Source organism: Dendrobates tinctorius, unplaced genomic scaffold (genome assembly GCF_039654945.1).
Source record: "Dendrobates tinctorius isolate UK_male_01 unplaced genomic scaffold, ASM3965494v1 ptg000202l, whole genome shotgun sequence".
NCBI classification, from domain to species: Eukaryota; Metazoa; Chordata; class Amphibia; order Anura; family Dendrobatidae; genus Dendrobates; species Dendrobates tinctorius.
The window spans coordinates 6,499,409-6,525,777 of NW_027361869.1; the positions used below are offsets into that span (position 1 = coordinate 6,499,409).

Here is a 26,369-nt window from a genome sequence, read left to right on the forward strand (position 1 = left end):
ACAGGTCCTGCGAACAGAGCGAGCAGGCAAGCGAGTGCGACGCTGTGAGTGGCTGGGGGATGGGGTGCGTGGGGGGTGCGTGGCGGCTTATCTCCCTGCAGTGCGGGAGGAACTTGAAACTATCACCGCCGTGCCCGCAGAGGGCCGGCGGCAGGAGCAACAGTGGCCGCAGCAGCTGGCAAGCGGCCAGATGATCGGGCGCTGCCGTCCGCGGCCCATGTGACAGCGGCCCAGCGGGAAAATGCCCGGTTAGTTATATTGCCAATCCGGGCCTGCTTTCAGCCCAATTTTTTGGGCTGAAAATCTCGGCTTATATTCGAGTATATAGTAATTAAATAATGACACACAGTTTTTGACCTAATTTATTACACAGCCAATCCAATCGAAGCACTCGTTCTCCTGTAATAAAAAAAAAAACAATATCCATAACTTTTCGCCGTTCAGTCATGTCCCCCACTGCAATCCATCTGCAGGGGTTAAAAAGTTTACAGCCGGGACCAGTGATAATGCTACCGGCTCGGCTGTAAACCTATGAGAAATGAATGGAAACCTGTCTGCGCAGGTGCCCAGGCTGACCGGAGATGAACTGATTAGCGTGGGAAAGTTTCAGAACATTTTCCCATGCTTCTGAGTTCACCTCAGGTCAAGCGGAAACTCTGCGCAACCTCCGTGTCTACCACTGACATCACGGAGGTCGCGCAGAGTATATATATTCTATGTGTATTTATCTGTTCTTTCTTTTCTATTTTAACCTGCCATTGGGATCGATTATATGTCCATTTTGCAAGCTGGCGAGAAAATGTCGCCATACTGATGCCAAAAGGATGCCACACGGATGTCACACGGACGCTTAGATGCGAGGAAATCGCATCCTCGCATTGCACACGGATGACATACGGATCACTGTTCATAAAATATTTGTGAAATTCTCATCCGTGAAAAACGGACCGATTTTTTATATGTTGAGTGTGACGCCGGCCTTATTTATATTTTAGCTAATGAACATGATGAGTGATGGTGACCGCAGGAAGGAAGGTGGGAAATACAATTCTATAGAACTGGGAGCATTAGGAATCCTAATTGCTGGTCTTGTACTGTGTGTTCCAATAGTTTGTCCTCTCCATACATGCTGTAATAGATGCATGAGTTTTATGTTAGTTTAATATTGAAAAAACTAACATTTCTCTATTATATAAATGTACATTATGCTTTCAACGACCTTAGAATACATCAATAGTAAAGGGGAATATAAGACACTTTTTAATGTCTTATCAGTTATCAGTGAAAAATGCTTCTTCCTCAACTTATGAGCCAATTTCCACCCCTTTAAAGAGGCCTTGCAAAACAAACAACCTGTTATTAAAAATTACCTATGTTCTCAGGAATGGAGGAAAGTTTAATTTTAGTGACTGTTAGAGGCAGATGATGACTAAAATAATTCAGCCATCATCTGCCGAGAAAGACTGAGGCTCGGCTTACAAACCCACATCAAAGTCAGGAACCAGGTATATATACTGTATATTTCTTTAAATATACGGTATATGTGGTCAATTTAAGGAGCGCTATGGCTATGGAGCACACTGCAATGGATTAGTGGTAAACAAACCTTTTATTAGACCACTACGCATTTCGGGTTTCAGCAGCGGACCGCTACCTTCCTCAGGTGTTTGTGGTAAATCCACCTGAGGAAGGTAGTGGTCCGCTAACAAAACGCAGAGTGGTCTAATAAAAGGTTTGTTTACCACTAATCCATTGCAGTGTGCTCCATAGCCATAGAGCGCCTTAAATTGACCACATACATATTTTTTCCAAAAAAGTTGATATTCCTCTTGGGGGATTGTGGCTGGAGCAGCTTGGAGCTATAGCGTTTATATCCAGGCAACAAGACCTAGAGTGACGTCACATCCTGTGAAGTGGCATCAGGTCACTGGATCTTGGGTCCACGTGACCACATGAGAAAGCACAGCACAGGAGCGATCCCGGAGCTACAGGGCAGGAGTACACAGAGACGTCCCCTACCGGAGTTGTGCAGGGGTGCAAAACCCTTCCAGGTGAGAGGATAATCCCCCACTTTTCATTGTAACAATTAAGCCACCTGGTGCTTCTCATGGGGTGGTCTTCCATGTTTATTGTCTTAGGGACCAGGTATGTGACCAACTCTGTCATATGTTGGGAAGGGGTTAATAAAGTTTTTGTGTTGTGAGCTCATTTTTGGGTTTGCCTCTGGCTTCTGGTGAGGGTTGTGGAGCTGGCTGTGCTGACAGAGGAGTAGTGAGTTCTCTATCTGGACTCCCTTCTGTTGGTGAAGGGAGGTAATGAAGCTGATCTAAATGGCAGAGACCGGCCACCTGAGGAAGAGGAATGCGATTGGACATCAGGAGTTTCTGATTGGATTTAAGGCAGCCAACTCCCAAGTTTCTTGCTGGTGATTTTTCCTGAGTGTGGCTCCTGGTTTCCAGTTTGGTTCCTGCCTTCCTAAAGCTAAGTTTTCTCTGCTATTGTTCTTATGAGTTTTTGTCTGGTTTACTTAGTTTTTGTGTTCAGCCAGCCATGGCTGGGACTGGGCTGAATCTCCATTTTGTCTCTGATCAGTTGATCTCTTTTGCTCTGTCTTCAGAATATACCTGAGTGCTGATATAGTGATTTGAAGTCTAGCAACTTCAGGGCCTTTTTCTATCAGACGTGTTGGACATTTTTTTTTGGCAGGGTTTTTTGCGTGATTGCAGACAGCAGCTTTTCTTTCCTGTCCTTTCTAGTTAGGGAGGGCCCCATCATTTGCTCAGCCTATCTTTCTACCTGTGTCTGTGTTTTCATCTTGTTTCACCGACAATACATGTTGGGGGCTGTCTATTGCTTTGGGGTCTGCTCTGGGGCAGTTTAGATTTTCCCTTTCTTTCTTTAGGCTTATTTAGTTCTTTGGCCGTGACAAGGTGTCTAGGATCACCGTAGGCACGCTCCACGGGTACTGCTAGTTGTGGATAGGATCAGGGGTCTGCAATCCGCTAGTTACCAACCTCTCCGGTTTTCTGGGCTTAGCTTGCTTTTTGTTTTTTCCTCCTCGTTGACTCATTCATAACATTTTTGTATACCACCTTAGGCCTGTTTCACACATCCGTTTGTCACCATCAGTCAAAATCCTCCGTTTTGCCTAAAAAACGGATCCGCCATTTTTCTTGGCGGATCCGTTTTTTCCCTATTGACTTGCATTAACGGCGGATTTTGACTGACGGTCGTCCGTTGCATCCGTATTTCTGCTGATCCGCCAAAATTTTGGCATCCGCTGACATCACTGGACGGACAATGCAACATTTTTTGTGTGACCGGATCCGCATTTTTCCCACTTGCTGGAGATTTAACCCTAAATCCTGTTCTGACTGCTGGAGCATCTCTCTCTCTCTCCTTACCACGTCCTCCCAGATCCCGCGAGATGCCCGCTCTCGGCTCCCGGATCGCGATACATCGGCGGTATTTTTTTTTTCAGCGCGGTTCCTTTAACATTCCCATATCGGCAAATCTCGGCGCACCAATGGTCCGATAGCTCCCATTGGTGTTTCATCGGCCACTGATCCGTTCTCCACCTTTTTGGCGGCTGCCGACTGACACGATAAACGTAGGTGTGAAACAGGCCTTAGTTGTTTCCTACATTATATTGAAACCTTATGTATTGAAATGGAATGGAAAAAAATGGAAAAATTCAGGTAGTTTTGTTCCAATTTTTCAAAAATGAGTCGAGTATGTAGGGTAAAAGCAGCAGAGCTTGTTGATATACTTGGATCTATAGACAATTGTCTATTGAACATATCCAGTGGAAACTGTTATTCAGACACTGGATAGATGGATAGTAGAATGGAGGACTCATGTCCCCTGTTTTTGCCTGGTTCTCTCCTAGCCTGGTTTTGGTCTATGGCACTGTAGAAGTTAGTTGAGCTCACCTTCTGTTTCATCCGTGTCTGTACGTCCTGTTGTAACACCTGCCCTGGTCACTAGGTGGTGCTGCAATAACACTACGGTTACTGCTTGACACTGGTAGTGAGTAGTGTTTAGCTTTCATATTGCTAAGACTAGTTGTCCCTTTGATATACTATTGTATTTTGCTGCAGTAAGCTGATAGGTAATTAGCTCCCTTCCTGTATAAACCCCAATAGACAGTCTCTAGCTGCCAGTTATTAGATAGTTCAGCTAGACCTAGGCTTTCTGTTACTTGAACCCTGTGTACTGTTTTGCATTTCCCGTGTTTTGATTCTGGATTGAATTTTGACCAACAGCTTGTCTCGTGATTTTTTCACTAACATGATTCTCAGCTTTGGCTCTGTTTTGTAACCCTTCCTACCTCTGGTTCGATCCTCCAGACAGCAGCCCTTCTGTGGAAGCAATCGAGTGGCTCCTGTTGTAAGACTAGATACCTGTACAAAGTTTAAAGGGTGATGGTCGAGGTTCCTCTAAAATCTGCCAGATGGAGTTGCTGGTGTCAAGTCTGTTCGAGGTAGCTTTTTTGAACCTGTGGCCTCTGACAAACATAACATCTTCATATCTTCATCTCCATTGACTTTGAGCAGTGCACATGCTAATTTATTCAACAACCACTGATCGCCACGATGGGGGCTTGTTTTCTTTGTTTTCCCTTGGTTCTCCCTTGGCCTGGAGAAGCGATATTCATCGTTGATGACTTTGAATGCAGTGGCAGGTCAAATACATGAAATGAAGTTCAACTGCTCGTGGCTGTCGACTTGCAGAGGACGAAAGAAGTTTCCCATTTTTTGCCGATCGGTGGGGTTTGATTGGAGCCGCAGAATTTTCATGTTTCCTGTTGCTCTATTCAAAGCAAATGGAGCTATAGATATGAAAATAGCCAAGCTCTCCTCCCATCTATCTTCATTAGTGCCATAGACTTTGCAGCAGTGGGAAACTTTTTGCTGATCATTGGTAAGTTATGGATTCTAAGTAAATGTTAAAGGATGTGAATACAATTTCTTGTAACTGATTACATTGCCAGTCACACAAAAAACAAACCAAGAAACAGAAAAAACCCTAAAAAATACCTTTTAATTCAATAATTAAAACATCATAATAGATTATCCAAAAAACACAAGAGAGCTTGGGTCAAACAAGTATCCAATACAGAATTGTCTAGGTAAATACGTTAGAAAGGGGGGAACTAATCTCACCCTAATGAGCCCTAACACAGACCCTACCTGACTGCGGAGGTTGGCACCCTAATTGTTGACGATGTGGCGCCCCCGCTCAACGTTGGTAAAAAATGCTGAAGGTGTCTCTAATATTGTGGTTTATTTACTAAAGGGATAGATACTTCTGTATACTTTTTTTGAGGCATACCTTTTTTATATAATAATATATTCTTGACAGCTTTTTTTGCTGTGGGCATTCACCCTATGGTCTGTCTTTTTGCAGCATACAAGCATTTTTCTACTACGAGATAAGTTTATCCTGCTGCATTTTCAGCATTTTTTACTCTGAGATAAGTCTACGATACAGCAATATTTTTGACTTCGAGATAAGTTTACAGCACAATAGCATTTTCATATTCTCAAATGAGACAATTCATGTCTCCCCACTAGGGGCTTTTTTTCAGTTGTCTATGTGAGTGTGCGTGTTTTTTCTGTGTATCCCACTTTTTTTGTGTTTAGGGTGGTCTAGGGTCTTTTAAGGCTACCGACGTTGAGCGGGGGTGCCACATCATCAACAATTAGGGTGCCAACCTCCGCAGTCACGTAGGGCTTGTGGTAGGGCCCATTAGGGTGAGATCGGTTCCCCCCTATCTAACGTATCTACCTAGACATTTCTGTGTTGGATACTTGTTTGACCCTAGCTCTCTTGTGCTTTCTTGGATAATCTATTGTGATGTTTTAATTATTGAATTAAAAGGTATTTTTTTAGTTTTTTTTTTCTTTTTCTTGGTTTGTTTTTTGTCTTTCACCCTAATATTTCTTTTAGAGGTTTTGTCATTGCCAGTCACACACCCTGACTCTAACTGAATCTGCTCAATTTCTAGGATCTAACATGGGAAACATGTCTTTATTCCATGGACTCTGTTACTCCATTGAGGATATCCGTCTTCTCATCGAATATTTTGAAGCTTACACATCTGTCCTCAAGTACTTCAATTTTGTGGTGGCCATCTTGATCTTCCTTGTCGGATTGGTGGGAAATGCAATTGTCATATTTTTTCTTGGATTTGTCATGAAGAAACACAAGTCTAAATACTGGTTTCTGAATTTGGCCCTCGCTGACTTCTTCGCTCTCCTTACCTTACCCCTTCATGCTTCTGCAGTTCTTAAAGGCAACTGGATTTTCGGGCCACAAACTTGTAAACTGTTTCTTTTTTCTTTATCTGCTAATATGTTTGCCAGTGTTTTAATTCTTATCTCCTTAAATATTGCCAGAGTGTTGTCTGTGGCTCATCCAATGTTCCACCTCAAATTCATGTCCCAAAGCGTTTCTATTTGGGTCTGTGCTTTAATCTGGATTACTACGGTAGTGTTCAGTGTACCAGTGTTTTACTACAGTGGTGAGGTGAAGATTGGAGAAGTCAAAATATGCAGTCACTTTGGCAGTAAAAGCTTTGGTGTTGTAGTGGTCAACAATGCATATAATGTGACTACTGAGAACACTACAAGTGACATCTTAGCCTCTAACATCTACACCAAGTTCCAACCCTACTTTGAACAGTGCTCATCCGACAAATGTTGTGGTGGTGAGGAGGCGCTTAGTTTGTGGAATCATTTGATGTTTACTTCTAAGACGTTTGTGGTTCCTTTCCTAATCATTGGATATTTTATTCCCCTTGGAATTGTAATAATTTGTAATATAACCATAGTTATGCATGTGAGAAGATCCAAGACCATAAATACTCACAGGCTCTATCGAATGGTCCTCATGATAATTCTGGTGTTTTTTACAACATGGACCCCATTGTACATTGCAGAGACTGTGTTATACATCGCTGTTGTCAATATGAACCTCATACTCATGTTCAATGTCCTCACATTCATGCCACTCTTGTTCACCATTGCTTACTCAAACAGCTGCTTCAACCCAATTGTGTATGTGTTGACTGGTGGGAGGATGCAAGCTGGACTTTTTGATTTCATAAGTAGCATCAGAAGTAACAACACATAAATGGACGAATTGCACTGTATTATTTGGATACACCGTGCTCCCATAAAATGACCGCCATCCATCTGTGCCATATTAAAGCCAACTTCTATGAGTGCCTGTGTGGTGTCCTCCATTATTTTGCTTCTCAAATGATAATACTATGCAAAACGTTTTCCTTTCGATTTTACATAGGAATAATAGTGGCCATGCAAGTCTAAGCCATGTGTTTGGCAGAGGATACATCTTCTTTAGACATGTTGGGAAAATGCAACAGTCATAATATCAAAAACACTGGTAAATGAAAAGTTCACAGTTTTTAGAATGATTGCGGTATGTTGATGTTTTCCCATTTGGAACATCTAAGACCTACTCATACAATACAAGGACAACGGTGAGCGCTGTTAGAAAATGATAGATGGTTGCACATGCTCTGCAATATTCAGAGCTCCACTATAAACAAATGAAGAGATGTGCTCATGAGCAGGAACCTTTCTATTCATGATATTGCACACCAAGGTCTTATATTCTCAAGATAAATAAAAGTGCCACATACAACGTCGGCGCCTCTGCAGAGTCACCAACGATCTCAGTACCACCGTCCTGCACCTGCCGTACTTGTAATGTCTTTGACGTCTCTGCTCTCTGCCTCCTCTCCCCAGCAGAGAAGCCAACATACTCACCGCCACGGTCCCGCTCCCTGATCTTCATCCTCCTGTGGCTGCCTAGAGTCTACCCACTGCTCACATATCCCTGGGCACTGTGCTTAGGGACAGCATCTTAAAGGGACAGTGTGTGCACCGTTCTAAAGTGCCCCCAGTCAATTGCTGGAGAACACTTATTATTTAAGGCACCTCCACTCTGTGGGAGGTGTCTGCGCAATACCATTCCTAACACTCTTGTTAGTTCTTAGGTCCCAGTGCTCATATATCTGATTACCAACCAGCATATCAGTCGTGCCCGCCCACCTGTCTATCAACCGGTCCAGCCTGCCAGTGCCCATCTTCACACCAGCCAGTCCCATCTACAACCATAGTACCCATGTTCTAACAGCGCCTGCCTGCATTCCTTGGGATCATCCCAGCTACCAGTTCCTAGGGGGTCAGTCCTGGAGTATCTCCTAGACCACCTCCATTGTCTCTCCTTTTTTCTTGGTATTGTATGCTGCTGTGCATCCGAGGTCAGTTTGAATGAAACTCTTAGTCCTGCCCCTTCAGTCCTTCCTTGGGCTCAGGCAAAGTGGTTCGACCACCAAGCATGTTTCACCACCTATTGAATATTTTATATGTTCCACAGGACATACCCCTCAAAGGGTTACTGTAATTTAAAAAAAACTGTTGACATATGATAGAAACATGTGATTGGTTATGAATGGTGGCGGTCTTGGTGCAGTGACACCTAAAAAGTGCAAAAATGATGGGACAAAAGTACTTAGCTAAGCCTTGAAAAAAATTAATCTAGTAGAAAAGGTTGGGTTTAAGGGATATTCTCAAGTTTGGAAGTTAATTCTCTATTCACTGGATAGGGGAACACTTTCTGATCACTGGGGGTTCAACTGCTGGGATCCCCATCGATCCCGAGAACCAGGGCTTTGAGAAGCCCAGTTTGAAAGAAGCAGAGGTCAATCATACTCACTGTTTTAATTCATTCCCAATGAGGCTGCTGGAGATGTTCAAGTGCTGCGCTTGGCTGGTTTTGAGTAATCAAATTAAGAATAAATGGAGCAACAGTGCACATGATTGAACACTGCTCCATCTACACAGGGACCTTTAGAGTCCCAGATCTTGGGATCAGTAGGGGTTCCAGCGACAGGAAGCTAGCTCCTATTTCACAGATAGAGAATAATTCCCAAACTTGGGAGACACTGTGTGGATGATGTAGGGCACGGCATTCACATGAAGTATGGAAGGAGGATGGTGATTTGGGGAATAATAATAATAAATTTTATTTCTATAGCGCCGACATATTCCACAGCACTTTACATTTCAGAGGGGATTTGTACAAACAATAGACATTACAGCATAACAATAATCACATAGATCATAACAGATACCAAGAGGAGTGAGGGACCTGCTCGCAAGCTTACAATCTATGAGGAAAAAAGGGGAAACACGAAAGGTGGGTTGTAACAGCTGCCCTGATTGTATGGACCAGCCATAATGTTAAGTGTGTAACAGTACAGACACAGAGGGCTAATGGATGCATAAAGCATGTGGGAACATGATGCGGGGAACCTGGTTATGGTAAAATTTTGGCTGTGCCACACAGGGATAGATTAGGTTAATGTGTTGAGGCGATAGGCCAGTCTGAATAAATGCGTTTCCAGGGCACGCTTAAAATTGTGGGGATTGGGGACTAATCGTATTGACCTGGGAAGTGCATTCCAAAGAATTGGCGCAGCACATGTAAAGTCTTGGAGACGGGAGTGGGAGGTTCTGATTATTGTGGATGCTAACCTCAGGTCATCAGCAGAACGGAGGGCGCGGGTAGGGTGGTATACTGAAACAAGGGAGGAGATGTATGGTGGTGCTGAGCCATGGAGGGATTTGTGGATGAGGGTAATAAGTTTATACTGAATTCTGGAGTGGATGGGTAGCCAGTGTAATGACTGCCACAAGGTAGAGGCATCGGTGTAACGATTGGTGAGGAATATGATCCTGGCTGCAGCATTCAAGACAGATTGGAGAGGGGAGAGTTTGGTAAGAGGGAGACCGATTAGAAGAGAGTTACAATAGTCGAGACGAGAATGAATAAGAGAAACAGTAAGAGTTTTTGCAGAGCCAAAAGTAAGAAAAGGTCGAATTCTAGAAATGTTTTTGAGGTGCAGAGCGAACCAGTAATCGAATATGGGGGGAAAAGGAAATCTCGGAGTCAAGTATGACCCCAAGACAGCGGGCATGTTGCTGGGGAGTAATAGTGGAACCACACACAGAAATAGCAATGTCGGGTATAGGTACATTAGTAGAGGGAGGAAACACAAGGAGTTCTGTCTTTGACAGGTTCAGTTTCAGATATAGTGAGGACATGATCTTAGACACAGCGTTTAGACAATCGCCGGTGTTTTCTAGAAAAGCTAGCGTGATGTCAGGAGAAGAAGCGTATAATTGGGTGTCATCAGCATAGAGATGGTACTGGAAACCAAATCTCCTGATTGTTTGACCAATAGGGGCAGTGTACAAGGAGAAGAGGAGGGGGCCTAGAACCGATCCTTGGGGGACCCCAACAGTAAGGGGAAGGTGAGAGGAGGAGGAATCGGCAAAAGATACAGTAAAGGAGCGGTCAGAGAGATAGGAGGAGAACCAGGAGAGAATGGTGTCCTTAAGGCCAATGGACCGGAGCATAGTGAGGAGGAGCTGATGATCCACAGTGTCGAATGCTGCAGAGAGATCCAAGAGAATTAGCATGGAGTAATGACCATTTGATTTAGCTGTTAGTAGATCATTAGAGACTTTAGTGAGGGCAGTTTCAGTAGAGTGTAAAGAGCGGAAACCGGATTGGAGAGGGTCAAGAAGAGTGTTATCAAAGAGATAGCGGATAAGACGGGAGTGGACCAGACATTCTAGGAGTTTAGAGATGAAGGGAAGATTAGAGACAGGTCTATAGTTAGTGGCACAGTTTTGGTCGAGGGATGGTTTTTTAAGTAGTGGATGTATGATGGCATGCTTAAATGAGGAGGGAAAGATACCAGAAGAGAGAGTGAGGTTAAATATTTTAGTTAGGTGAGGGGTGACAGCAGGGGAAAGGGACTGGAGGAGATGTGACGGAAATGGGTCACTGGTGCAAGTGGTTGGGTGAGAAGATGGAAGGAGCCTGCTTACTTCTTCTTCTGTGACTGGTTCAAAATCAGAGAGTGAGCTAGATACAGTGGGGGAGGGAGGACAGTGCATGGTATGAGGGGATTTGGAGATAATTTTCTGTCAAATCTGGTCAATTTTTTCTTTGAAGTAATTGGCCAGATCGTCAGCTCGGAGCTCCGAGGTTGGGGTCTGTACTCTTCGGTTGGGTAGAGAATGAAAAGAATAGAGGAGGTTCCGGATCAAGACCAAAGATGAACAGGACCGCACTGTATGTGGGAACAATAAAAGTTTTTTTTGTGCTATGCAGAGAAGATTGGGAACTTGCAAATAGCTTAGTACAATGCTGAAAAAGTGTCCGTAAAGGTGGTGGTTGTACTTTACATTTGGAAAAACTTGCTGACAGGTTCCCTTTAAAAAGATACTCGTAGACTTTCCATGAGCCAGTCTTCAGTCTCTGAGATGAGCTTTGTTTGAAGGAGCATTTCTGTTTCTTCACATTTAGAAATTGTTAGGGTTTTCAGCATCATTATGTTGTTTTAAGAAATATTTTTAAAAGACAAAAATTACTTTTACAACGTTTATGAGATGCTATGGCAGACACATGTTTTTCTAATTTCGTACTGCTCTTCAACTTCATGTGTTTGCTTTAGAGAAGTCTATGGATTAATAATTATCTCTTGAGTTAATCCAATATGGGGGACAATTCATTAAGCCTATAAATATGCAACCACTTCAGAAAGATTTTTTTAATTCACATGATCAATTTAATTAATGGGAATCTATCACCCCTTTTTTGAGATATCATATAATGATATCATTCAATTGTGTGTCACATAAGGATTCTCTTAGTACTTTTGCTTCCCCCTGACCCCGCACTTTTCATGCATAAATACCTTTTTTATATCGGTTCAGATGTATGTAAACTGCCGCTGTCCGGTCCGCTGGGCGGGGCTTATTCACCTGCTCCCCCCTCCCTGTCTTGCTCTACACAAGAAGAAATGCGTTGAGCAAGACAGGGAGGGGAGGTGCAGGTGAATAAGCCCCGCCCAGCGGACCGGACAGCGGCAGTTTACATACATCTGAACCGATATAAAAAAGGTATTTATGCATGAAAGGTGCGGGGTCAGGGGGAAGCAAAAGTACTAAGAGAATCCTTATGTGACACACAAATGAATGATATCATTATATGATATCTCAAAAAAGGGGTGACAGATTCCCTTTAATTACCAAAATCCTAATTTATGAGAGAATACCCTGTTAGTCATGTTTTGCACAATACGTGTAAGAGTGGTTACACCGACGCAGAGCAGGCTGTCGTTCAGGGGGTAGGGTGAGTGATTACAGCAGGCTTACTGTTTTGTCAGTGCTGACCGGTCATACCTCCAGGACTTCTTCAATGACTGAAAGCAAACGGCTGCAGGAAGATTATAACTTCATTTTCTCCCTGCAGTTGCTCTTCCATTCAGATTACGGAACATATTAAATAATGTGGTATGTATGTCCAGATTATCCCTATGTTTCGCAGGTAAATACCATTTCTGAATCCTGAAAGTGAGTATATTACACGCTGTTAGGAGTGGCTACGGTGCTTCATTTTATAATTAAAGCGCTTGTTCAGGCCTGAGATGAAAGGTCTGCAGTCACTGTAGGTGACTGCATGCTATTGAATTCTCACAGGACATGTACTGCACACTTTTAGGATTCCCCCCTTCCTGTGACAAGAGTGGATGGTCATGCTTTCAACAAACCTTGAATAAATTAATTGTAAATATAAGAAACTTTGTAATATGTCTTATCAGTGAAATATGCTTCTTTCTCCACTTATGAGCCACATCTCCACCTCTTTAAAGAGGCCTTGCAAAACAAACAACTTGTTAATAAATATTACCTATGTTCGCCGTAATGGAGAAAAGTTTAATTTTAGCGACTGAATAATTTAACCATCAGCTGCCGAGAAAGATGTAGGCTCGGCTTACAAGCTCACATAAAAGTCAGGAACCAGGTATATGACATAACTGTATGTCATATGTTGGGAAGCGGTTAATTGTGACAGCCATAATGCCCTCTTAATAACCACAGCTTACAGTGCCTCTAATAAAGTGACAGCCACAGTAACTACATGAGTGCCTGCCATAAAACCCTGTTATCAGTAACTGTCACAAACATAGTTATATGTCATATATCCAATAATTAATACTGACCACGATGCACTATATAATAATATCCCCATTGAACTCATCACAGCTGTAAGTGCATTGTCGCGCCCCAATGCACTTCCAGACACATATGGAAACTGCTCGAAGGAGCAGTAATTTAAGGGACATGTTAGTAAAGAGCCACTACGTGGCAAAACCTTTTTTCCGTTTTAATATGGGCAAGCCAATTCAAGGCTGTTTTCCTTGTAGTTCTTGTTTGGCCTGTCGGAATTTGGTACGTGCCAAAGATTTTAGCACATCTGATGGCACTAGGGTTTTTCAGATTAGGGAATATATTTCATGTAGTAGTGATTATGTAATTTATTATGCAACATGTCCCTGTAAGCTGATTTATATAGGATTAACATCTAGGTAACTATGTGTCCACATTAGGGAACATGTAAGGGACGTTGGGGCAGCCCAGACTGTGGTAGATGTTGCGTCCTTGAAGACCATTCCCCGCCATTTCAGGCTGCGCCACTCCTGTGATTCGGTTCTCCTCAAAATTAGAGGGATTGACCGTATACATGGTGGTAATAGAGGAGGTGATTTGAAGCGTAGGTTGGCGCAGCTTGAATGCAAATGGAACATCAGATTGAATACCATGACCCCCTTGGGTCTTAATGAAAAATTGAGTTTTTCATCATTTTTATGATGGAATTTTTTGTGTATGTGTTTTCATTTCTGTTTAGCTTGCAATGTGGTTCATCTGTTTGCTCATGGGATTTTTTAACATTTTTTATTAATTTTTGTGTCTTTGTGTTTTTTAATTCTTTTTTCCCATTAGCGGATGTCATCTCAGCACTAACCTGCGCCTCTTTGAATCCCCACATACAACAAGGCTCTTTTGATGTCACACGGATATCTCTCTTGAAGAATCTCCTGCTTTTTTGATTCTATGTGTTATTGGATGATATACCTACTTGTCTTAGATACGTAATGATTTTTCTGTGTGATTATTTATGAGCTTTTTTAAGAATTTTTCTTGGATAAGACTTGTATTACATAATTTATGTCTTTGTAGCGATGTTTTAATGTTGTATTGTCCAATATATGTGCATCATTTTTGGTGTCCTTTTTGTTGCCCAGAAGAAATATATGACCATAGTTATTTTTTCCAAATGCATGATGGGTCTCTGTAGACGCTGCGGGAAGTGTGTGCGGACGGCCGTCCTCTAGTGGGAGTCGCCGATGGCGTCATTAAGGGGCGGGTACTGTGTGTGATGGATGGAATAATTTATTCCCCATCCACCGCCCCTTGACGCCGGACATGACGTCTCGCTGTGGATGTCCCACCCCCACACACTCATGAGACGCAGGGTCTGATCCATCAGTCAGGTTGACCTCACTACAGGAATAGGAGCAATGCCTAGGAGGATGAATGAACTCATGGAGATCAACATCCGACACTGTGGAGACACCATCACGTGTTTCTCAACGCAGTGATTCTAGAGCACTGCCCCCATCCCTCTAGAATGAGTTCATTCATCCTCCTCTTCATAGTCTTTTTACTAGGCATTGCTCCTACCAGCCAGTTTCCTACTCCACACTGATGAGGGGCAATACTCCGAAACAGCTGTATGTGGATGGATACCATGTTTTGGCATAGGTGGTTTCCTTCATTGGTGACTGCCCTTCCCGTGGTTGTTCCTTCCCGGGCAAAGACCTGGCTGGTCATTGCTTGCGTTGAGAAACACGTGATGGTGTCTCTGCGGCTTCTGTTTTGCATGTTTTACATATTTCCCATAAGGGATGGGGGCAGTGCTCTAGAATCACTGCGTTGAGAAACACGTGATGGTGTCTCCGCAGTGTCGGATGTTGATCTCCATGAGTTCATTCATCCTCCTTTTCATAGTCTTTTTACTAGGCATTGCTCCTACCAGCCAGTTTCCTACTCCACACTGATGAGGGGCAATACCCCGAAACAGCTGTATGTGGATGGATACCATGTTTTGGCATAGGTGGTTTCCTTCATTGGTGACTGCCCTTCCCGTGGTTGTTCCTTCCCGGGCAAAGACCTGGCTGGTCATTGCTTGCGTTGAGAAACACGTGATGGTGTCTCTGCGGCTTCTGTTTTGCATGTTTTACATATTTCCCATAAGGGATGGGGGCAGTGCTCTAGAATCACTGCGTTGAGAAACACGTGATGGTGTCTCCGCAGTGTCGGATGTTGATCTCCATGAGTTCATTCATCCTCCTCTTCATAGTCTTTTTACTAGGCATTGCTCCTACCAGCCAGTTTCCTACTCCACACTGATGAGGGGCAATACCCCGAAACAGCTGTATGTGGATGGATACCATGTTTTGGCATATGTGGTTTCCTTCATTGGTGACTGCCCTTCCCGTGGTTGTTTCTTCCCGGGCAAAGACCTGGCTGGTCATTGCTTGCGTTGAGAAACACGTGATGGTGTCTCCGCGGCTTCTGTTTTGCATGTTTTACATATTTCCCATAAGGGATGGGGGCAGTGCTCTAGAATCACTGCGTTGAGAAACACGTGATGGTGTCTCCGCAGTGTCGGATGTTGATCTCCATGAGTTCATTCATCCTCCTCTTCATAGTCTTTTTACTAGGCATTGCTCCTACCAGCCAGTTTCCTACTCCACACTGATGGGGGGCAATACCCCGAAACAGCTGTATGTGGATGGATACCGTGTTTTGGCATAGGTGGTTTCCTTCATTGGTGACTGCCCTTCCCGTGGTTGTTCCTTCCCGGGCAAAGACCTGGCTGGTCATTGCTTGCGTTGAGAAACACGTGATGGTGTCTCCGCGGCTTCTGTTTTGCATGTTGCTCCTTCATAGGCACACTTTGTGAGTTACTACATAAGCCGCACAGTACTTCTTGATAATCTATATTTGAGTTTTTGTACTCTAACGCTATCGCCCTATTCCTTAGCCTTGCTTTAATGGACATATACTTTGTATTACTTTATTTGTCAATTTATGATATGATTTATTATGCACTTTTACTGTAAAATTCATATGCATATCATGAGTAGACAATTTGTTAGTCCATAATTATGGTGCTTACCATTGCATATATGGTTATGGAGCTGCCCGCCTGTTCTTGTGTTATCTACATTTTATAACCTGTGAATTATTGTTGGTGATTTTTAAATTGTGAAATAAAGATATTGATCATTTACTTTGGTCTTTTATGACACATGATTGAGTATTATGAATTTTCTGGACTCAAAATGACTCTCTGGTAGTCCTTTTCTGTATGACATATAGAGAACTTGAAGACACTATTTCTTACTGTTGTAACAGCATGTTCAGGTGATAAATGGATTGACTGACATTTTTTTAAGGGCTACTCAAAGGGGAGCTATGCCTAACAAAAAAACCCTCGTACCCCACCTTAGTTGTTTCCTACACTATATTGAAACCTCATGTATTGAAATGGAATGGAAAAAAAATTGAAAAATTCAGGTAGCAGAAAGTTTTGTTCCAATTTCTGAAAAATGAGTCCAGTATGTAGGGTAAAAGCAGCAGAGCTTGTTAATATGCTGATATATAAAGGCAATTATCTACTATGCATAACCAATGTAAAATATGATTCAGACAGACTTGTAAACCTGTTCTAATAAATGTTTTTATTTTAATGATTCTATCTTAGCAGCGCATGAGTGATAACTCCCGTTGTTTTCCTTTAATGTCCATGTCTGTAAGTACTGCTGTAACCCTTGCCCTGGTTACTAGGCAGTGCTGCAATAACACTACGATCACTGCTGGATGCTTGTAGCCTGTTAGTGTTTAGTTTTTAGATTTGAGACTAGTTCTTCCTTTGCTATACTATTGTGTTTTGCTGCAGTAAGCTGGTAGGTAATTAGCTCTCTGCTAGTAGCAACAGATGAGCTCCTTTCTATATAAATCCCAAAAGACAGTCTCTAGCTGCCAGTTGTTAGTTAGTTCAGCTAGACCTAGGCTGTCTGTGACTTGACTCCTGTGTACTAAATAAGGAAGAGGAACAGCATCCGGTCTGGGTGAAAAATTGTATCAAAAATTTATTCTGCCAGTATAAAATACAACGTTTCGGCCATATTGTGGCCTTTTTCAAGTATAACATAACAGTACATATGGTGGCCTTTTATAGTGTGGCACAGCCAATCACCATCAAGGTAACACCCATCACAAAGAATCTATACATAAAATACATATAAATACATCCATCAGTTACGTGTATATTCAATAACACAGCTTATCCAATCGTTAACAATGATAATCATAATCATATTAAAGATATTACAAAAACGTCTCACATATAAACATCAATCCCCAAATCTGCCCACCAATGGTCGTAATGCATCAAAGGTATCCATAGAAATAACACACCAATCCCTTGCAATAATACATATCCATATATGAACCGCCAATCCCTAATCACATAATAGTGGCGCCAACCCCAATGGACCAATCCTGAGTGGACTCACAAATCCCTATATCGGCAGAGTTCCCTCTCCCCACATGACAGCATCAGCTAGAGCCAGGTCACATCAGGAGCGCAGCCTGATGATGCGCGCTACAAGGCCACAGCGAGCGCGCCGCCCATCCCCGCCCAGGCCCGGTTACGTGAAGACTCCATCACCAAACACCGCGCATGCGCGGTGCTATGTGAGGAATCAGCCACGCGACCCGCCCAACGGGGAGGACCGCGCACGCGCCGAGGCCCAGAGCGCGCGATCACACGCAACACTCCTCCGTAAAACCCGCACATGCGCTGGTAGCTAAAAGCAAATGTAAAGCCACATTTAAATAATGAGTCCACACGAATAGACCAAAGATGCTCCCAAAAAAAGACATTTAGAATCAAAAAACCACATCCATGGTAAATTTAATAATATTCCGTACTTTATGGGATTCATAAATGTTGTATATTATATAAGGAGCAAAACTGGGATATTTACAAAAAAGAAAAAAAGAAAAGGAAAAAAAGGAAAAAAAGAGAAAAGGGGGCACGGGGAAAGGCAGGCAAGAAACAACGACAAAATTCAAAAAGGACAACATCCTCTTCATGATTTCAGGACTGTTCAGTCCCCGTGTCCTCCACTCTTTCAAATATATCACCTATAAACACTAAAAATAAAAAATATTTAATTAAAAAACATAATAGCCACATAAATAAATATATATCCTAACAAAGAATAATGGCACAAGATAAGGGATTAGGTGACACAAGTATGCAAATTGTAATCCAAGTTCAAACCCCTTGGTTGCAACGTATCAAGAATAGATATCCATCTCAACTCCTTTTTTTTCAGCATCTTAACCCTATCACCCCCACGTCTTAATACAGGAACCCCATCTATCACTCTAAATCGTAACTGATTCACTGAATGTCTGCATTCTAAAAAATGCTTCGGAATCGGCAACTCCACTAGTTTAGTCCTAATCGTACTCTTATGCTTACTAATGCGAGCCCTAATCTCCATAGTAGTTTCTCCTATATACATAAGCCCACATGGGCACAAAATTAGGTAAATCACAAAACTTGACGAACACGTATACCTCTCCTTGATAGAAAACTTTTTTCCAGTTCGAGGATGATTAAAACTGTCACCTTTTAACATATTACCACAACAGGCACATCCCAAACATGGAAAATTGCCCATCTTCGGAGGACATATTGTCCTTTGTATGTTAACTTTTGATGAACCAATGTCTGACCTTACCAATCTATCTTTAAGATTATGTCCACGTCTATATGAAAGTAATGGCCTATCCACAAATTCTGATATCTGGGGTAGACCCTTCTGTAAGAGGCTCCAATGTTTGTTCAAGATACCTCCAATCCTGCCACTAACTGGAAAATATGTTGAGACAAAAGGAACTCGTCTCTTAGGCCCTTTAATTTGCTTACGGTTAGAATCCTCTACCGATATATTTTGAGCTTTAACTTTATAAGAATTAACTCGATCCATCGGGTAACCCCTATTAATAAATTTTGTACACATCTGATCCAATCTTAGGTCCAACTTATCATACTCTTTAACAATCCTCCGTACACATAGCATTTGACTCCATGGTAGTGACTCCACCATCCGTCTTGGGTGATTACTATCAAATACCAACAGACTGTTCCTATCTGTCTCTTTTATAAAAAGATCGGTATATAGAAACTCATCTTTTTTATAAACCAACGTATCCAAAAATTGGACCTGATCATAAGAGTAGGTCAGTGTAAACTTCAACTCAGAGATTACATTGTTCAATTCATTTTGAAAATCAAGAAGATCTTCCAGACTACCATCCCAGATACAAAAAATATCGTCGATGTAGCGCCACCAGGCCCGGACATGGCACCAGTGGGTGGAATTGTACACATACCGGTCCTCGAATACCGCCATATAGATGTTTGCATAGGTTGGGGCCACATTGGACCCCATGGCGGTACCGCGCAACTGTAGGTAATAATCATCCCCAAAGAGAAAATAATTTCTCCTGAGGATGAAACCCAACAGTGCTAGGACCAGCTGTGCACACTCTGATGCCATGTCCGAGCCTGTCAGCACCACATCGACGGCCTCCAAACCCCTATCATGCTCAATAGATGTATATAGAGAAACCACATCAAAGGATGCAAGTATCATGTGAGGAGTAACCTTAACGTCACTGATTTTTTGTAGAAAATCATTTGTGTCCACAATATAAGACCGTGCTGAGGTAGCAAAACGTCGTAATACTTTATCAAGAAAAATCGAAACCTTATTACATAGTGACCCCCTCCCAGACACTATGGGACGCCCAGGTGGATTCTCCAAACTCTTATGTATTTTCGGTAGCGTATATAATATTGGTGTCAGGGGAGCATCCACTACCAAATATTCAGACAGCTTCTGATCAATGAGTCCATTAAGCAAGGACTCATCCACCAAAAGCCGTAATTCGCTCAAAAAGCGAGGGGTGGGGTCACTCATCAATTTAACATACACCGCAGTATCAGAAAGTTGGCCAAGAATCCCCATCTTATATTTGTCCGTATCCATAACAACTACCGCACCACCTTTATCTGCAGCTTTTATCGTAATAGCAGTATTCTTTGAAAGATTATCCAATGCCTGTTTTTCAGAGTATGTAAGATTCCCCCTATGTTGACCCCAAAACTCCCCTTTCAATTGTGCAATATCTCTTTCAACCAACTGAATATATGATTCAACAAAGTTATTCCTAACAGGTGGTTGAAAATTACTCTTACTATATAATCCAACACCCTGGAGCGTGAAACCACTAGATTTATCATCATCATTAATTATACATGATTTTTCTTCCTTGTCAGAAAAAAAGGACGCCAGTCGTAGTCTCCTAAAAAAAGAGAACAAGTCACACTCGATTTCAAACCAATCAGGAAAATTTGTGGGACAAAACGACAGTCCCTTAGATAATACTCCATAGTCCACTTCAGATAACACACACGACGAGATATTTACCACCAAGTACCTCTGTGTTGCTAGGTTCTCTTTTTCACCTCCATATTCCTCGTTCGCATTGGTGCTTTGCGTGACATTCCTCTTTCTCCTATGCTTTCTACCTCCTCGACGGGTCCTCCTTTTCTTGTCATATTGTCCAACTTGTCTCTTCCTAAAAAAGTAGAAGATGAAGATGCTGCACCCATATTAGAGTCATCCGATGAATCAGACTCAGCGGTAGTGAACCCAAATCTTTGATCCTTAACTGGTGGTCTCCTCCTTCTACGCATTGGCAAAGGTCGATCTCTCCTAGAGTATGGAGTATTGTGCTGACCCATCTGCCATGAAAACACACGACCAGATCTGTAATCATCAGCATCACGAAACCATTTCGTACGTTTCATTTTTTCTATATCACCTCGATATTTCATCAACTTATCCTCCAACTGGGATTTAAATAAGTCCACCTCCTGTGTTGTCAATTCAGCTGCTAATTGCTGTTCCAAATCAACAATGTTTCTCTTCACAGACTCCACCTCTATATGAAGAAACTCAACATTCAGAAGCATTAGATCAAATGCAAATTTGTTTGTAATAGACTCAAACCTGCTGCAAAATTGTGAATTATCTGCAAGCAATGTAGGACGCAAATGCGGTCTTAAACCACGTGGAATCCTACGGACTTTATAATATTCACATAATGTAGTAGCATGCAATTCATACGATATGCATTTCCTTCTTTCTGTTTCATATTTCTTTTTAAGCATATCAGCAGTAGGTTTATTTAAAAAGGACATATCTGTCCGGGCTCCAGATAAAATTCTTATCGCATCATCCTCTGTATAGGAAAAAATCATAGCAGTATCCAGTTCACCCACCTCTGGATTAGTAGTTTCCATATTCAATCCGGTGCAAGCCCGCCAGAGTCCAAACAGTAAACAGCAAAAAGCAGCCGACAGCACAACGGAGGATTGGATGCCAGTTCAAAGGTTCATGGACCCAAATGAACAATAGTCCAAAATAAGGAAGAGGAACAGCATCCGGTCTGGGTGAAAAATTGTATCAAAAATTTATTCTGCCAGTATAAAATACGTTTCGGCCATATTGTGGCCTTTTTCAAGTATAACATAACAGTACATATGGTGGCCTTTTATAGTGTGGCACAGACAATCACCATCAAGGTAACACCCATCACAAAGAATCTATACATAAAATACATATAAATACATCCATCAGTTACGTGTATATTCAATAACACAGCTTATCCAATCGTTAACAATGAGAGTACGATTAGGACTAAACTAGTGGATTTGCCGATTCCGAAGCATTTTTTAGAATGCAGACATTCAGTGAATCAGTTACGATTTAGAGTGATAGATGGGGTTTCTGTATTAAGACGTGGGGGTGATAGGGTTAAGATGCTGAAAAAAAAGGAGTTGAGATGGATATCTATTCTTGATACGTTACAACCAAGGGGTTTGAACTTGGATTACAATTTGCATACTTGTGTCACCTAATCCCTTATCTTGTGCCATTATTCTTTGTTAGGATATATATTTATTTATGTGGCTATTATGTTTTTTAATTAAATATTTTTTATTTTTAGTGTTTATAGGTGATACATTTGAAAGAGTGGAGGACACGGGGACTGAACAGTCCTGAAATCATGAAGAGGATGTTGTCCTTTTTGAATTTTGTCGTTGTTTCTTGCCTGCCTTTCCCCGTGCCCTCTTTTCTCTTTTTTTCCTTTTCTTTTTTTCTTTTTTGTAAATATCCCAGTTTTGCTCCTTATATAATATACAACATTTATGAATCCCATAAAGTACGGAATATTATTAAATTTACCATGGATGTGGTTTTTTGATTCTAAATGTCTTTTTTTGGGAGCATCTTTGGTCTATTCGTGTGGACTCATTATTTAAATGTGGCTTTACATTTGCTTTTAGCTACCAGAGCATGTGCGGGTTTTACGGAGGAGTGTTGCGTGTGATCGCGCGCTCTGGGCCTCGGCGCGTGCGCGGTCCTCCCCTGTGGGCGGGTCGCGTGGCTGATTCCTCACATAGCACCGCGCATGCGCGGTGTTCGGTGATGGAGTGTTCACGTGACCGGGCCTGGGCTGGGATGGGCGGCGCGCTCGCTGTGGCCTTGTAGCGCGCATCATCAGGCTTCGCTCCTGATGTGACCTGGCTCTAGCTGATGCTGTCATGTGGGGAGAGGGAACTCTGCCGATATAGGGATTTGTGAGTCCACTCAGGATTGGTCCATTGGGGTTGGCGCCACTATTATGTGATTAGGGATTGGCGGTTCATATATGGATATGTATTATTGCAAGGGATTGGTGTGTTATTTCTATGGATACCTTTGATGCATTACGACCATTGGTGGGCAGATTTGGGGATTGATGTTTATATATGAGACGTTTTTGTAATATCATTAATATGATTATGATTATCATTGTTAACGATTGGATAAGCTGTGTTATTGAATATACACGTAACTGATGGATGTATTTATATGTATTTTATGTATAGATTCTTTGTGATGGGTGTTACCTTGATGGTGATTGGCTGTGCCACACTATAAAAGGCCACCATATGTACTGTTATGCTATACTTGAAAAAGGCCACAATATGGCCGAAACGTAGTATTTTATACTGGCAGAATAAATTTTTGATACAATTTTTCACCCAGACCGGATGCTGTTCCTCTTCCTTATTTTGGACTATTGTTCATTTGGGTCCATGAACCTTTGAACTGGCATCCAATCCTCCATTGTGCTGTCGGCTGCTTTTTGCTGTTGACTCCTGTGTACTGTCTTGTATTTCCCGTGTTTTGACTCTGGATTGAATTTTGAGCTCCAGCTTGTCTCATGATTTTATCAATGACATAATTCTCAGTTTTGGCCCTGTTTGGTAACCCTTCCTACCTCTGGTTCGCTCTTCCAGACAGCAGCCCTTCTGTGGAAGCAATCAAGTGGCTCCTGTTGTAAGACTAGATCCCAGTACAGATGAGAAAGGGTGAAGGTCGAGGTTCCTCTGAAATCAGCCAGATGGAGTTGCTGGTGTCAAGTCTGTCCGAGGTAGCCTTTTTGAGCCTGTGGCCTCTGACAGACGTAGCATCTTGACATCTTCATCTCCATTGACTTTGAGCAGTGCAGATGCCAATTTATTCAATAACCACTGATCGCCACAACAGGGGCTTGTTTTCTTTGCTTTTCCTTGGTTCTCCCTTTGGCCTGGAGAAGCCATCTTCATTGTTAATGACTTTGAATGCAGTGGCAGGTCACATACATGAAATGAAGTTCAACTGCTCGTGGATGTCGACTTGCAGACAGAGGACAAAAGAAGTTTCCCATTTTTGCCGATCAGTGGGGGTTGATTGAAGCAGCAGAATTTTCATGTTTCCTGTTGCTCTATTCAAAGCCAATGAAGTTATAGATATGAAAATAGCCAAGCTCTGCACCCATCTATCTTCATTAGTGCCATAGACTTTGCAGCAGTGGGAAACTTTTTGTTGATCACTGGTAAGTCATGGATTCTTGATGACTAAGTAAATATTAAAGGACGTGAATACAATTTCTTGCAACTGATTACATTGTTATCGCAGACCCTGACTCTAACCGAATGCCTGTGCTCAATTTCTAGGGCCTAACGTGGGAAACATGTCTTTATTCCATGGACTTTGTTACTCCATTGAGGATATCCATCTTCTCATCGAATATTTTGAAGCTTACACATCTATCCTCAAGTACTTCAATTTTGTGGTGGACATCTTGATCTTCCTTGTGGGACTGGTGGGAAATGCAATTGTCATATTTTTTCTTGGATTTGTCATGAAGAAAAACAAGTCTAAATACTGGTTTCTGAATTTGGCCCTCGCTGACTTCTTCACTCTCCTTACCTTACCCCTTCATGCCTTTGCAGTTCTTAAAGGCAACTGGATTTTTGGGCCACAAATTTGTAAACTGTTTCTTTTCTCTATAAGTGCTAATATGTACGCCAGTGTTTTAATTCTTATCTCCTTAAATATTGCCAGAGTGTTATCTGTAGCTCAGCCAATATTCCACCTCAAATTCATGTCCCAACGCGTTTCTTTTTGGGTCTGTGCTTTAATCTGGATTATTACAGTAGTGTGCAGTGTCCCAATGCTTTACTATAGTGGTGAGGTGAAGATTGGAGAAGTCAAACTATGCAGTCACATTGGCAGTAAAAGCTTTGTTGTTGTAGTGGTCAACAATGGATATAATGTGACTAGTGAGAACATTACAAGTGACATCTTAGCCTCTAACATCTACACCAAGTTCCGACCCTACTTTGAACAGTGCTCATCCGACAAATGTTGTGGTGGTGAGGAGGCGCTTAGTTTGTGGAATCATTTGATAAGTACGTCTAAGATGATGGTGGTTCCTTTCTTAATCATTGGATATTTTATTCCCCTTGGTATTGTAATAGTTTGTAATATAATTATAGTTATGCATGTGAGAAGATCTAAGACCATAAATACTCACAGGCTCTATCGAATGGTCCTCATTATCATTCTGGTATTTTTTATAACATGGACCCCATTGTTCATCGCAGAGACTGTGTTATACATCGCTGTTCTCAATATGAACCTCATACGCGTGTTCAATGTCCTCACATTCATGCCGCTCTTTATCACTCTTGCCTATTCAAATACCTGCTTCAACCCAATTGTGTATGTGTTGACTGGTGGGAGGATGCAAATGGGACTTTCTGATTTCATAAGTAGCATCAGAAATAATAACACATAAATTAACACATTGCACTGTATTATTTGGATCCACTGTGCTCCCATAAAATGATCGCCACCCATCTGTGACCAAATTAAAGAGCCTGTGTGGCATCCTCCATTGTTTTGCTTTTCAAATTGTAATAATATGCAAAACTTGATTCTTTCGATTTTACATAGGAATAATAGTGGCCATGAATGTGTTTGGCAGAGGATACATCTTCTTTAGACATGCTGGGAAAATGGAACAGTCAAAACACTAAAAAACACAGATCAATAAATAATTCACAGTTTTTATAATGATTATTAGTGTTGAGCATTCCGATACTGCAATATCGGGTATCGGCCGATATTCGCGGTATCGGAGTTCCGATGCTGAGTTCCGATACTTTTAGAATATCGAATACCGGAACCGGAAGTTCCCATAATGCAATGAGCCAGTTTGATTTTATTCAGCCAATGAGGAATCCCAAGAAGTGTGGGCACATCCTGTTATGCATGTTAACTAATGGCATGGCTGTGATTGGCTGCGAGCAGACCACCCAACTGCTCCTCCCCCAGCCACACGCTGAACAGTGATCTATGGAAAGTGAAACTAGTGAGGGAAGAGGAAACGACCAGCTCTCCTTTCAATGCCAGAACACCCCCCCCGGACGTTTATCTTCGAAGCAAGAGATCAAGAGATAATATCTTGGAAACCATGCAGACTAGCCACAGAAGGTAAATTACCTATTGTCAGCATTCTGCAGCCTAGATATGCACTGAGATTATGTGAAAAGCCTGGACAACCTGTTCTGTTATGTATTTCCGCCAAGTTGGATTGCCCGCCAGGGCTGGTGGGGTACTCGGTACCAGGCCCGTTGGTATCAATGGGAGATGTCACGGTAGCTGTGACCCGATCCGTGGCCCTGGGCATCCATTGTAAAAGGGAAATGTTGAACGTGTGGATGATGATTAAAGTTTATGAGTTAATGATTTGTGACGCCACCTGTGGTGTTCGGCAATGAAGATGTTAAGCCAACGCTGCAGACAGATCCTCTGGGACACATGGTGTGGTGCAGCTTTTATGTTGTGGCCCTCCACAGGTAGGGCTGTAGTCCCAGGGCAGTGT

The 26,369-nt window shown here is 42.2% G+C and overlaps 1 protein-coding gene across 1 annotated transcript; it reads left to right on the forward strand.

The window, feature by feature from the left end:
- On the forward strand, positions 1-25,329 carry LOC141056981 (chemerin-like receptor 1). The gene is made up of 2 exons (XM_073553457.1): positions 1-44; positions 24,154-25,329. The coding sequence occupies exon 2, from the start codon at positions 24,171-24,173 to the stop codon at positions 25,278-25,280; it is 1,110 nt and encodes a 369-aa protein (XP_073409558.1). The 5' UTR covers positions 1-44; positions 24,154-24,170; the 3' UTR covers positions 25,281-25,329.
- The last annotated feature ends 1,040 nt before the right edge of the window (positions 25,330-26,369 follow it).